Source organism: Aulonocara sp. 'chitande type north' Nkhata Bay, linkage group LG13 (assembly GCF_057382095.1).
Source record: "Aulonocara sp. 'chitande type north' Nkhata Bay isolate Kocher_YH1m ecotype deep benthic linkage group LG13, A_spYH_male_GT1.1, whole genome shotgun sequence".
Taxonomy (NCBI): domain Eukaryota; kingdom Metazoa; phylum Chordata; class Actinopteri; order Cichliformes; family Cichlidae; genus Aulonocara; species Aulonocara sp. 'chitande type north' Nkhata Bay.
Genome location: NC_141356.1, coordinates 19,774,931 through 19,788,048, shown reverse-complemented (window position 1 = coordinate 19,788,048; position 13,118 = coordinate 19,774,931). Strand labels below are relative to the sequence as shown.

Below are 13,118 nucleotides of genomic sequence, written 5' to 3'. Positions count from 1 at the left end.
TATCAGAGAAAAAAAATATTTAATTTCAGAAAGTCTGCCCCACCATCACAGTATGTGTTTACTGCACAACAACAGGCATGTTGTCAAAGACAGTTACACAGCTGTACACAGTGAAAGCCAGACCTGTGACCTTGAAGTGAAGAAAAAGTCCCTCCAAGTAGGTCCACGGCTGCTAGTAGCCATCACTTCTATATCAGCTGAGGCCAGTTTTTCTTTCGTGCTCATTAATAATACTATAAATGTTCATTTAAGCTGCAATTTACGCGCATCATCGTGGCTGCTGTGTAACAGTGCACACTGGTCTCCAGTGATAGGCCCAAAAGTCAGCGTGTGTACAGCTGGGAGCAAATTGATGGCAGGAAGTGGTTGCTAACAGTTACAGCTTCATTACGAACTAGATTATAGTAACCGGCTTGATTACAGATTAAACAGACAGTGAGTTTACCCTGGTTACACAACAACTCATCATCACCTTGCATAACCTGGTAGCCATGTTTAACCAACGAGAACTGAGCTGTTACCTACGTGATCTATAACGTATCCTAACAAACCACATTTAATGCAGCAGGTCATATCTGTCAACACTTGCGTGTGCCTTTGGGTGTCATTGAGCCTCAATGACATCTCTGCTGCTGCATGCTCACGCGTGAATCACAGATGCCTGGTACCTGGACGCGTTTTCAGTAACAGGTCCGATCTGTCGGGCACAAACTCCGGTCCTTCTGCCGCTGAGAGCCCCGCTGTACAGCCGACCAAGCGTCGGTCCGTTTCTTTTAGTGCATGTGATCTGAAGCAAACCCGAAGGCGAAAACTTGAGTAACCGGGATGATCTCAAGAGCGCAGCCATGTTTTCTGTCGCAGCGTGGAAGAACATCCGCACCACGTGACTTGCCAAAAGTCCTCGCGAGAGTGGCGCTAGGCGCACGGTGAAAAGAAACGTTCTTTGGGACATGGCTAAAGGCTGGAAAATACATGTATAATAGCATCTCTAACCTTTACATATTGTTTATATTCTTTGCCTTGACAGTATGGTTCAGGTCAGTGTTTTATTTTATGGTTTTTATCATACTCGTTTATGGAGAATTTAAAAAATCTATTTTCGCACTGTACGAGGGATGTCAGACTACAAACTACATCTTAAGTGGGTGAAATTTCTCGTAATGTCGGTGTAAAGTTTAACTACACATTTAATACCTGAGCTTTCTTAATATTAAAAAAAAATTTAAATGTATGTCTCAGACATTAAGTGTGATTAAGAAAATGCAGCTGTTGTAGATTAAATGGCTTAAGCTTTAGGAAATTAAAATTAAGAGAAAAATGTCTGGTTGGTCATTGCCCTGACTATCCTGTAATTATACAACAGAAAATTTCTGTTAGTTTGAAGAAAGTTTCCGATTTTTCTTCACTTTGGATGCACTTTATAGAACTAAAATAACGGGACGTTCTCTGTCATTTAACTATTACTTAATTACTTTGTTATAGTATGAATGGCCCTGGGGGGTGGGGGGGGGGGGGGGGGGGGGGGGAGCTTTATCAGTAGAAAAAGCTGATAAAGGAAAGATGTCGAAAATTTATGCCCTCTAACATTTTCCAAAGCTCTTTTGGGCCGGATTGGAGTCTTAGCCCGGCCAATTCTGCCCCCGTGGCCTTATGTTTGAGACTCCTGCACTATATAATTTCCTATTTGACGTAAGATATGAAAACATAACAGCCATAATGAAAACTCTAGAACTGTTTGGATTCATTTATAACCATGAAAACCTAAATAATAAATTAACACTTAGATAACAAAACGTATTGCGAACTAATCTGTGCATTCAGAACAATACTAAGAAAACACTCACTGCATAACAGCTCAAGCTCCCTTGCAGTCTTATGTCAGTTCTTTTGAACTCTATCACCACTGTCCTTTGGGAAAACAAATACACACATGTACAGTTTCACCTCATCACTTATTAATTCAATAGTAAGGTTTTCAAGTACTATAACAGTTCTCCCAAAGCTACTATGAAATTGTCTGTAATTCTATCCATCTATTCTCTTTCGCTTCTAAAAGTGTATCCCAGCTGCCATAGGGCGAGAGGTATGATCTATAATTAACTGACAAAAAATCATTCTAAATGTATTAAATGACCTGTGTCTCCAAAGGTCCTTTTAAAGTAATTTTTTCAGAAATTGTAGTTTCAAATTTAAGGTGGAAACTTGATCCTTTTGTTACATATCAAATTATATCTTATTTGTATATCACCTAATAACTGTTACAAAATAGTAACACTTAATGTGTTACTGCTGGAATTTCTGACTTTGCCCCTGGAGATGAATAAAGTATCCATCTACGTATGTATTGAAAACTCTTCTATTTCCAATTTGACTAATATAAATTCTTATGGCTTATACAGGAAATTTAAACAGATTTTAAATTACTTTTCTCCTCATTAAAATAAATTAATACAAGAAAGATAACCAAAGAAATTAGTGGAAAATATCAGCTTTTATTGCCAGTAGGAATTTGACTATATGAGAGAATATGATGCATTTTATTACAACATGAACTTTTGCATCAACACGTTAAACCAAATCTTCTTTAACTTAGTTCTTCAATCAGCTTATCGCTATCTTTTCTCTTCCCTTTCTGTAAATTCTCAACTTCAGTCTTGGCTTTCTGCATGCTGTTCCTTGCACTCTCTCTTTTTCTGTGTTCGCTCCACAGCTTAACTGCCAGTCTATGAATCTGATGTACATTGTCCAGCACCCAGGCTTGAAAGAATTCACACTTCTTGCTTGCCAGGAAGTACTTCCGTCTCTTTTCCACTTCCTCTCCATCTTTAGACAGGGCCATTTTGGCCCGGGAGAGCACAGAACGAAGTTGACTCAAGGCTGCCAGGGAGTATCCAGCAGCATCCTTTCCGTCTCTGCCAGTCATGATGTGAGCCACGGCCTCCACGGCCCTGGCAGGGGCAAGAAGGTCCTCCTTGTCAAGGTAGCCTCCATCTAAAATGAGAGCTTCTCCACAGCCTAAGGCCTCTTGGAGAGAGGTGAACACCTTGCTTGAGTTCAGTGCCTCAGACAGAGCAAGAATCATGTCACAGAACTCAAACATCAGTGAATCGGTGTCACCGTTAAACAGGCACAGGGTAAAAGCATAGCCAAAAAGTGCATTCACTAAACCATAGCAAACCAGAGGAGAAGGATTTGGACATAAGGAACTCAGCTTTGGAATTTTTGAAGAAATTGGGGGTACTGCTGAACTTCCTTTACTCGTTTCCTTCCCTGTTCCTCCTTTCAAGCTTTTTGGCTTTGATTTGATTCGTTTCTGAACACCTTGTGAGGTTTTCACTCCATTATCAATGTCCTGCTTTTCCATAGTTGTCACAGTTTCTCTTTCCTGTCTGCTTACTTCTTCCTCAAGCACTTCCACCAGTGCTCTGCCTCCCTCCTCATGTTCCTCCCACCATGGCTTCCAAAGGGGAACCAGGCCACCAAGAGCTCCATCCTTCATGAGACTCACAAAACTCTCTTTCTCTTTGTTGTTGAGAAGTTCCCACAGCTCCTCTTCTGAAAGTTTGTCAATCTCCAGCCCTGAGAGCCGATCAGCCAAGTCCAGCTCTCCTTGTGCACTTTCAGCATCCTCATCAGTGTCTCCAGGAATCAGCGCACCTCCTCCAATCTCTTCAAGTTTTCCCAAAATATCCTCAATCTCTGTTGCATTCTCTTCTCCAGACTGCTGAAGCTCTGCTAACCTGGCCAGGAGCTCCACAGCCTGCACTTTCTCAGCTGCCTCTCCTTCCCTATCATCTGTGTCATCTGACACAACACCCGCCTCTTTTAACAAACTCTCCATCCCCCCTTGTGTCATTTCTGCCTTTTGTTTGAGTCCCACAAGAATCTCCTGCATTTTCTTTCTCCCTTCAGTCTCAGTTGTCCCCATTTCCTTCAGCTCCTGTAGAACAGACTCCTTGTAAAACTCTTCAGAGCATGCAGAGTGATCAGGGCTCTTGTAGCACTCCAAGCCACAGTACTGCAGGTTACACCTGGGACAGGTGTAGCAAGGAGGTTTACTTTTACACAACATGCAAAGTCCACTTCTTCCAGAGACACCACCATCCTCTGGAGCATTATCATGGCTCCTGGCAGGTGTGAGAAGCTCATTTCCAGACGTAGCTCCTCTGTGCGGAAGCAGAATGCCATCTCTGGTCACCGTTTCAGACTCCTCATCCGTCCACTCCTCCTTTGGACCGATGTCTGTGAGAAGACTCCTCACGGACGGAGGCAGTCCCCGTCTAATTACTGGATTCATTAGAACTGAACCGACACGCGGTTTTGGAACAAATCAGGAGAGAGCGTTATGGTGCAGGAGCAGTAACCTACAGATATGGAAAAGGCACGTTAGTTTCGATTAACGACACTTGTAAAAGTGCTACGAACGGAAAGTGCATATTTTGCGCAGCGTCCATCATTTATCAGCTTTAAAAATACTTTAAGCATCGCCAGAATGCTTTCATAACCTTATAGCCGTTTCTTTTTTAATGATAAATGCTCTACTTACTTCACAGCAATTCGCACTGGCATTTGTTTTCCCTCTCACGCTGCCACGACGCCTTTTGATGACGTAGAGCTACGCAGTGTTCAGCGCTGCGCTGACGTAAGACTGCAGTTTTTGTGATATTGCATAATAATAATTTGCATAATTACTGGATTGTTTTTATCAGTAAATCTACATTAATAGGATTACAGGGAGGAAAAACTGGGTAATCAATCCAGTTTTAGAAGAAAATCATGTATTAAAGTAATTTGCATTAAGAAATTTTTTAAAAAGCAAAAATGTTCACATTTACTGAAACAAAAGATGTAGTGATGCAAATTAATTCAAAAATTCTTATCCATACAACATCTTGAAAAAATAGTATTCATCATACTTTAAAGACATCATAGTATCATATAATCCTACTACAACATTTCGCTCTGGGGCTGATGGCTTCCGGTTCCTAGAGCTTCTGAACGCAGAATGGGAGGCAGAGTCTTATTTTCCCATGGAACCAGCTCTGATTTTGGATTCTGGTGACAGACACCCACTCTGCCTATAAGATTAGGCTTAACACTTTACTTTTTGAAAATGCTTATAGTTAGGGCTCGGTCAGGTGACCCTGAACCATCTCTTACTTATGCTGGAATAGGTTTTCCTGCAATGGGACTTTGTGTGATGCAATGAGAATTTCTTCTCGACTCTGATCTTCCTGCTCCACATGTGTTCATACACCACCATGTATCATTAGATTTTATCTTCTCTTTCCACCACGCCAATACGCTCCTGGCACATGGCTACCTGAGCCTGGACTGTGCAAGGTTTCCTTCTGTTTCTTCTTGTTAAAAGTATGTTTGTCCGTCCCACTGTTGCCATGTGCTGGCTCACAGCAAGTCTGATTGTTGGGGTTTTACTCTTATAGTGTCTTTACTTTACAATTTAAACCGACTTAAGGAGACTGATGTCATATCTGAGACTAACTGAATTTTCCTAACTAGGTGCAGGACACCCTGGGTAGCTTCAGGGGCATTTCCAGTCAGTCAGAGAGGCTAAAGGTGAATCAAAAGATTTTATCCCAAAATAAAAACCAAGCAAAAGCACTTGAAAATTGGTTGTAAATTCAGTGATATCAATTTTCACAGACTTCCATAAAAGAAGACAGCAAATAAACGAAATGCTTGATGAGCGCCAGCATAACCCTATAGGGCCTTCTTTTAGCGCTTCGCTTGGACAGGTTTCCAGTCTATCTAGGGCTAATGCAGAGAGAACCACATACATTCATATACAGCCAATTTAGAATCACCAGTTAACCTAACATGCATGTCTTTGGACTGTGGATGCATTCACATAGAAACCCCCATCTGACCAAATTATAGTAGGATATGGTTCCTGCTCCTGCTATTAACAACACATTACTTATTTGGTTTACTTATATGGTTTAAAAATGTGATGACAAAATTAGAGTAAGATTTGATTTCTGTAAAAACAATATACTTTTATAACCAAAATGTATTTTTATGTAATGAAGGTAGGCTAACAGGTTTTAATATCATATATCATTTAGCAAATATGCCGTTTATAGTGAAAACATAATGAGAATATTTACCGTATTTAACATTAATGCTGTAAATAATTACTTTGGTCTACACTATGATTTTTCAGTTAATCTTCATATTTTTAATCTCAGATTAAGCAGATAAAGCATGATTATTTTAAACTATGCCTTCTATCAGCTCCTCATTTGATCCACTTTGATCCACTGCATCATTATTACATCCATACAATATTGATTGTAAATAAGGTTAGCACGTTGTTAAAGCAGGCCATACAAAAGGCGTCATACGTTTTGTAAGTTGTTTTAGACGTTTAGATGTTCTTACTGGCTGCCTGTCCAAAACAGAAGTTTTAAACAGCGGGTGGGCGGAGCTTCAGCCATAAAGCTAGAGATGTGCGATTGAGATTACCATCATTTGCCACTCTTACTGACATCACAACGAGCCAAGTCAGTAAAAACTGATGAAAACATACTGTTGAAAATATCTGAAGCCTGAGCCTGCTTGTACATATGGACTACTGAGCTATTAGAACATTTTCCCAAAAACTCTTGTAGAAAATGGATTTATGGAAAATAGAAAAAATAGAGAAAAGCATACAGGTACTCTGGCATCTTTCCAATACATGCTGGTTAACTGGTGATTCTAAATTGTCCACAGGTTGTCTGGGGCCCTATTTGTAAGCACTGGGTGGCTTTTTCAGAGCCCCATTTCAAAAAAGGCTATTTTTTTTGTGTAATCATGATTGTAAATGGCCTGTATTTGTATAACGCTTTACTAGTCCCTAAGGACCCCAAAGCGCTTTACACAACCAGTCATCCACCCATTCACACACACATTCACATTCACTGCATTTTAAATGATTTGTAAATTGATTTGCATAGATGCGGATGTGAGCTAATGAATGAGTCAGTTAAAAATGACAAGTGAATTAAAAATGTAAATAATTGCCTCCCATTAAACATTGGAAATTAAATGTCCTAATATTTTAATAGGATGTCTCCTTTTTAAGCCTGACTTTTTGTGTGTGTGGCATGCATGTCTGAGTTTGTTGTGTGTGTCTTCCTGACTGCACTGTGTGTCTACATCTCCCGTAGGGCTGTTTGCTATGAGGTGATCGTCTCCTGTAGGGGGGTCAAGCATGGTAAAGGTCATGCAGGTGGGGAGTTGTCAGATGGCTGTCCACCCCTCACTGGGCCAAGGGGCTCTCGTGCCGCCTGTCAAAGCCTCTGGCGAAGCAGGGAGAAGAAAGGGTGTCTGGAGACGACGTGTGCCATGCTGTCTTGGCCCCGCCCCTGGCTGCCGTGCCAGCAGTTCTAGGTAGGCAGCTGCCTCCTCTTATCTCGCTTTTGCTTCTGTCTTATTCCCTGTGACATGTGTAGTACCCCAACACAAAAGCTCCATGACTTACTCACTGACTACTACACTGATGACAAGAAGTAATGCAGATTCTTATCCATGTTAGGGAGGCTTTCAGACCAGGCCCATTTTCTTTCTGAGACTCCTTTAAAAAAACAACAACTTTATTTTCCATTTATTAGCACAGATATAGAAAAGACATAAATAGTGTTTATGATGGTTCTATGGTTAGGGTCATAACCACAGGACTTCCCAGCGAAATGTTGTGTATTGCCTAGACTAATGGCTCCTGGCATAGATACAATCTTATAATTCTCAAATGATAATAATACTACCTAAAATACCCCCATTATTCATTACACATGTGCCATCTATGTGCCAACAAGGTGGAAGATTTTCTATACCGATTTAAATTGAACGCAGGAGAAAGTATATTATAACAGAAGCATTATAAGAGGAGAAAGGACTTTGAATTAAGTAGATCAGCATCCCATGGCACTAGCTAATATTATGTGGGTCAAATATGGACTAAATACCACAACATGCCTGACATTGGGGCAATATAATGTTAACTTATTGCTGAAATGAGGTGGCCAGAGTCATCTTGAGTCAAAGACAACTGTAAATACAGTCCATGGTATCTATCTGTACTCTTATACCATGGACTACAGACTGCAGGAAACTCTGAATTGTCCTCATAAAGATAGATGTACACACACACACACACACACACACACACACACACACACACACACACACACACACACACACACACACCCTGCTGCTGTACAGTAGACAGCTTCAGACATTCCAGGGCTGGACATGCCCAAAAGGCAGAGCCTGCTCCCTGTCACCTATCAGCTGGTGGCAGACAACAGGATTTTTGTGTGTGTGTGTGTGTGTGTGTGTGTGTGCGTGTGTGTGTGTGTGTGTGTGTGTGTGTGTGTGTGTGTGTGTGTGTGTGTGTGTGTGTGTTTGGAGCAAAAGAGAGTAGACGTATGTTGATGTGGACTGTTCTGTCACCTGTCAGCTCAACAGGATCTGGCGTTATAGAACACCCAAGAGCAAGGCTGTGTAATGGTGAGTGTATTAAGGGTGGAGGGTCCTGCCTCTGTTAAATATCCGGCTTCCATTTGAGGAGCCAGAAGCCAGTGTTTCATTCTGACTGACAAAGATTCTCACACTTTTACTTCCTCTTTAAATCCCATTAAGTGTAATGCGTGGAACAATATTCTCAGGAACATGATGAAATTATTTTTGACCTAATATAAAATAGCAAAAATATCACTGGGGGTATTAAATAGTAAGAGAGAAGAATGAGAATGACTCCTTGTAAAACATTAAATAATATAAAAAATATCTTTTGCAGAAGTGTCTAAACTGGGATTACAGCAGCACATTAAGTTTTTGGAGAACACAATGAAACAAAATTAATAAAGAGAATCAACATAGATACAATAACAGTATATCAGTCAATACCCAGTTACAAAGATATTAAAAACATGCTGAACCGATATAAATTTTATGGATCGTTTAAGAAATGCTAACATGTTTTTAAAGTTGTATGTTGGACTGTAATAACAATCGGCACCATTCCTTCTGTTTTTGAGTTGTTCCCATCGTCATTGAGAAACTTGTACAACTATGATTGTATGAATGTGGTTTGAAAGTCTGTGTGTGTGTGTGTGTGTGTGTGTGTGTATGTGCGTGTGTGTGTGTGTGTGCGCGCGTGCGTGCGTGCGTGCATCAGTGTATGTCGCTGTGTTGGAACTGAAAGCTGACATAGCAACACCCTGTTTCCCCCCTCACCCTTTCATCTTTCCTCCACAAACCTTTTTTCATGAATGAGCTCCTGCTTCCACACCATGAGAGCATCAATGTACTCCTTCAATAATTCATCTCTGGGATCTATTATTTACATATCACTTTTACTTCATCACAAAAAGGCATCAATGTTCACCCACACACCTTTCCTCTCCCTTTCTCCCTTCCTTTGCCACTCAATCCACATAAACAAATCCCTGTTTCCTGGGCAGCTCCTCAGTCTGCCTCAGCTAGTGGACTCTACCTATGAGCATGTGCTTGTCTCTGTGTGTGTGTGTGTTTGTGCAGTGCAGCGTGTGATGTGCTAAAACACAGGTAGATGGGGTGGTAGCTTCTCAGTGACCTAAAGCGGCTGCTGACAGCAGTGACAGCAGAAACAAGCATGGAGAAGCAAAAAGAAACCTCACACCACTCTAGAAGTCAACTTTCCATGTGTCGCTGCACCTCTCAAAGCACGCAGGAAATAAAGGGTACAGTGTATCACGGTAGCCTACACCAGTAATTTCATGTACTATCCCCTTTGTTTACACCAGCGATTTTATGTACTGTAATTTTGCAGGCTTCAGAGTTTATACTTTTTCTGGTGGTTACTCAGTCAGTCATTCACTGGTTGTCTCTCTTTTTTCAGCATCATTTTTTTACAATCTTCCACTCTAGATCTGTTTCTGTGTGTTTAAAAATGTATTTTTGTTACTGTCTAAAAGGTATAGATCTGAAATTGCTGAAATTTCTATGAATTCATTTCATTGCTGCAGAAACAGCAACGCCCCTCAACCCACTATTGATGTTTGTAAGTTTTAAAAGTTTTCATTTTGTTTGTCCTGTTAAGCTACAGGGCAGCATGCTGGTGTAGCAATTAGTATTGAGCCCTCATAGCAAGGTTCTGGCTTTGAATCCAGTTTGTGGCCTTTCTGTACCCCTCTGTGGGTTCTCTGTGGCTCCAGCAATACAAAGATATGCACATGAGGTTAATTGGTGATTCTAAAATGGCCAAAGGTGTCTGTCCATCTGTGGAAAGACAACAGGTCCAAGGTGTCCCTCTCATTCAATGTCAGCTGGCATAAGCTCCATCCCCCTGTGTGATCCTGAACTGGATAAGTAGAACAAAATTGAGGGCTAGCTGAATGGATGGATGATGAGCTAGAAGCTCTTCAATAATCCAAACTCTGTCCTTCACATTATTATGCTGTTTGCCTTTATATGCATTTATAGATGTTTCTGGAAGCCTTTATCATCACAACAAGGTTTAAAGGCAAAAATCAAAATGCATTTAATTAATTTCATTTCAAAGTTTTTAAGGTAACAAAATAAATAGAAGATAATAGAAATGCGAGAAATACATTTAATGTTTATTTATTTTCTTTAAGCATATCCTTATTTTGCACACAAACAGATGTATACAAAACACACCCAAACCATGTGAAGGCAGAAAGCTACATTTATCAAAATGCACCCCAGTCAAACCGACACTCAAATTTTTATTTGTGGTTTATTGTATCATGAATGGCTACGTCTCAGTCTCCAATCCCTCCAGTCCACTGCCAATGTGCCTCTGGGCAAGATATTGAACCCCAGATTGCTCCTGATGCATACATCGGTGTGTGTTAGTTAAAAAGAGTGCTATTAGGATAGCCACTGTATTTTTAGTTGACAGACCAACAAGATAACAGATTTGATTTATTGGTAAGAATCTGATACAAAAGCTGAAAGAAAAACTTATAATTATTATAATTAAATAACGTATGGTAGTATTGCATGTGGGGAATGTCATGAAAAAAATTCCAAACTTGAACTGAGGAAACATTTTTTATCTTCAAAATCACAGTAAATAAAAAAGGAAAGAAAAAAATGCAATATAACGTACTGTATTTACTCATCTCTACACTGCACTTTACTCTGGGTTAAATTTGAGGGATGTTTTTATAGATATGGCACACAAGAAAGAAGAAGTGCTGGGAGGGTTTTCAGACTTGCCTGTAGATTTTTCACAACAGCAGGTTGTGTAACAAGTAAAAAGCCTTAGGGAAAAGCGCTTGAGACATGCCTGTCCTCTTTAGAGGAGAGATAGACATGACAAAAACAAGTGGACATTCAAAGCCCTTAACAAGCAGTGGTTAGTCATTACAAGCTCAAGTTGCACAGGGACAGAACTTTATTTCAGATGTTAAAGGAGATCCCAGAATTTTAAAAAAGTCTGAATTACTGGGAATATTTTCCTTTTAATGGGTTAGTACAGATCATAGTAACTCATCCAGTTTAAGCAGTATATCTGTATCTGTATATATATTTAATATATATCTGGAACACAGTACAAATAACACATGAAACTAAAACAAGATATCACTTTCCTGTGTTTCTGTTTCCTCTCTGTCTTCTTAAGCCATGAGAAATAAGCTTCCTACTTTTTTTCCCCTCTACTTGCCCTTGTCCCTCTCTCTTCTTCTCTATCACACCATTCCCGCAGGAGACTGACTGTGTATCGGTGTATCACCCACATCCATCTCTCTAACCTCCAGCCCTGCCTTCCCTCATCCCCACGAGAGGGAGCAGCAGATCAAGAAAAGGGGAAAGATTCGTGGAAGGAGGGAGGGAGCGAAAGAGAAGTGTTTCTGTGTCCCAAAGGATTGGTCTCTGTCTGTCTAAATCAGGAAGTGAGAATGTGACGGCAGGAGAGACAGAGCAGAGACATCCTTTCAGTGTGTGTGTGTGTGTGTGTGCACCTTGTTGAGCTGAGGTGTCATATATGTGAAGATCACAGCTTCACGCTGGTGGCAACCAGGGATGATGCTCTAAATCACTGAAATGCCAGAGACAACTGTTGTGATATGGGCCGTGTCTGTGTGTGTTTGTGCACGTGAATGTCTTTTGGGACGTTTGATGGAGATTAATACTACTTTTAGAGTCCAAAAGTGAAAATGTTATCTAGTATGTCACCTTGGGGAAAAAAAGTGTGTGACATTGTCTGATATAGACACACACACTCACTTGCACAAGTGGTCTAGATCACCAGTTCTCAGCCTTTTGTGTCTAGTGTATTTGAAAAGCCTGAAAAGTGAACTGAAGCACCCCTTCACTGACCATCCATGAAACTCTCATGTTGAAAATGTGATCATTTTAATTGATTTTTTTGTTATTTAACAACAATAATAATTTAAAGCACAAATAGTAGCCTCGATTTTTCAAGCATGCATCTATTCATTTTAATTCCCATGATATTTATTTTCATTACAACCATTTGTCCATGCTTTTTTATGTAAATGTAAACAAATAAACAAAACACTACTATGTTTTGTTTTTGTTTTATTTTGGTTATCTATAAATATTCTCCCCATCTTACTTAGTTTGGTTGGGAATCACATTATTCATAATACTCACTGTCCCCAGCATATGCACCCACACACAAACACACCTAGCAACATAACATCCGCTGCCTTCCTTGGATGAATAATTAGATGGACACGGAGCTGTCTCTCTGTTTTCCCCTCACACATTAAGCCACATGAATGTAGGCCAACTCACTGTCTTCTTCACTTGCCTCTCATCACAATCAAAACAACACATAGATGTTGTCTTCTCTTGTTCATCAACCTCTGTCTATCCCTTGTTACCTCTATCTATCTTTAACTTTCTTTTTCATGTGGTGTGAGTCACAAAGAATTGTCTTGCAGATCAGCAGCACAACTGTCCCCGAGAAGAGGCAACATACACAGACTCTCACACGCTGACGTTGATATAGTCATAGTCACATCATTATATCTGCATTAGCAGGGAAAGCTCTTCACGCTCCAACACCTACATGCCTTCAGTGCAGCGTCTCATGTGTGTTGTAACTGATTTACAGTGTCCCTGTTCTATCTTGA

General features: G+C 40.4%; 2 protein-coding genes and 1 long non-coding RNA gene across 3 annotated transcripts in view; 1 reads left to right on the top strand and 2 right to left on the bottom strand.

Annotated features, from left to right (window-relative positions):
- Positions 1 to 952, bottom strand: part of lrpprc (leucine-rich pentatricopeptide repeat containing) — a 59,841-nt gene extending 58,889 nt beyond the window's left edge. Inside the window, exon 1 of the mRNA XM_086259046.1 lies at positions 669 to 952. Within this exon, the coding sequence (XP_086115172.1) occupies positions 669 to 952 (284 nt within the window). The remainder of the gene's footprint in view (positions 1 to 668) is intronic.
- LOC147315983 (uncharacterized) lies at positions 951 to 12,542 on the top strand. The gene is made up of 3 exons (XR_015124422.1): positions 951 to 1,037; positions 7,173 to 7,395; positions 11,723 to 12,542. It is a non-coding gene; the product is annotated as an uncharacterized LOC147315983 (long non-coding RNA).
- Positions 2,459 to 4,617, bottom strand: znhit2 (zinc finger, HIT-type containing 2). Its single transcript, XM_086258075.1, has 2 exons — positions 4,547 to 4,617; positions 2,459 to 4,364 (listed from the first exon to the last, which is right to left on the bottom strand). The coding sequence occupies exon 2, from the start codon at positions 4,295 to 4,297 to the stop codon at positions 2,585 to 2,587; it is 1,713 nt and encodes a 570-aa protein (XP_086114201.1). The 5' UTR covers positions 4,298 to 4,364; positions 4,547 to 4,617; the 3' UTR covers positions 2,459 to 2,584.
- Positions 12,543 to 13,118: the final 576 nt, after the last annotated feature.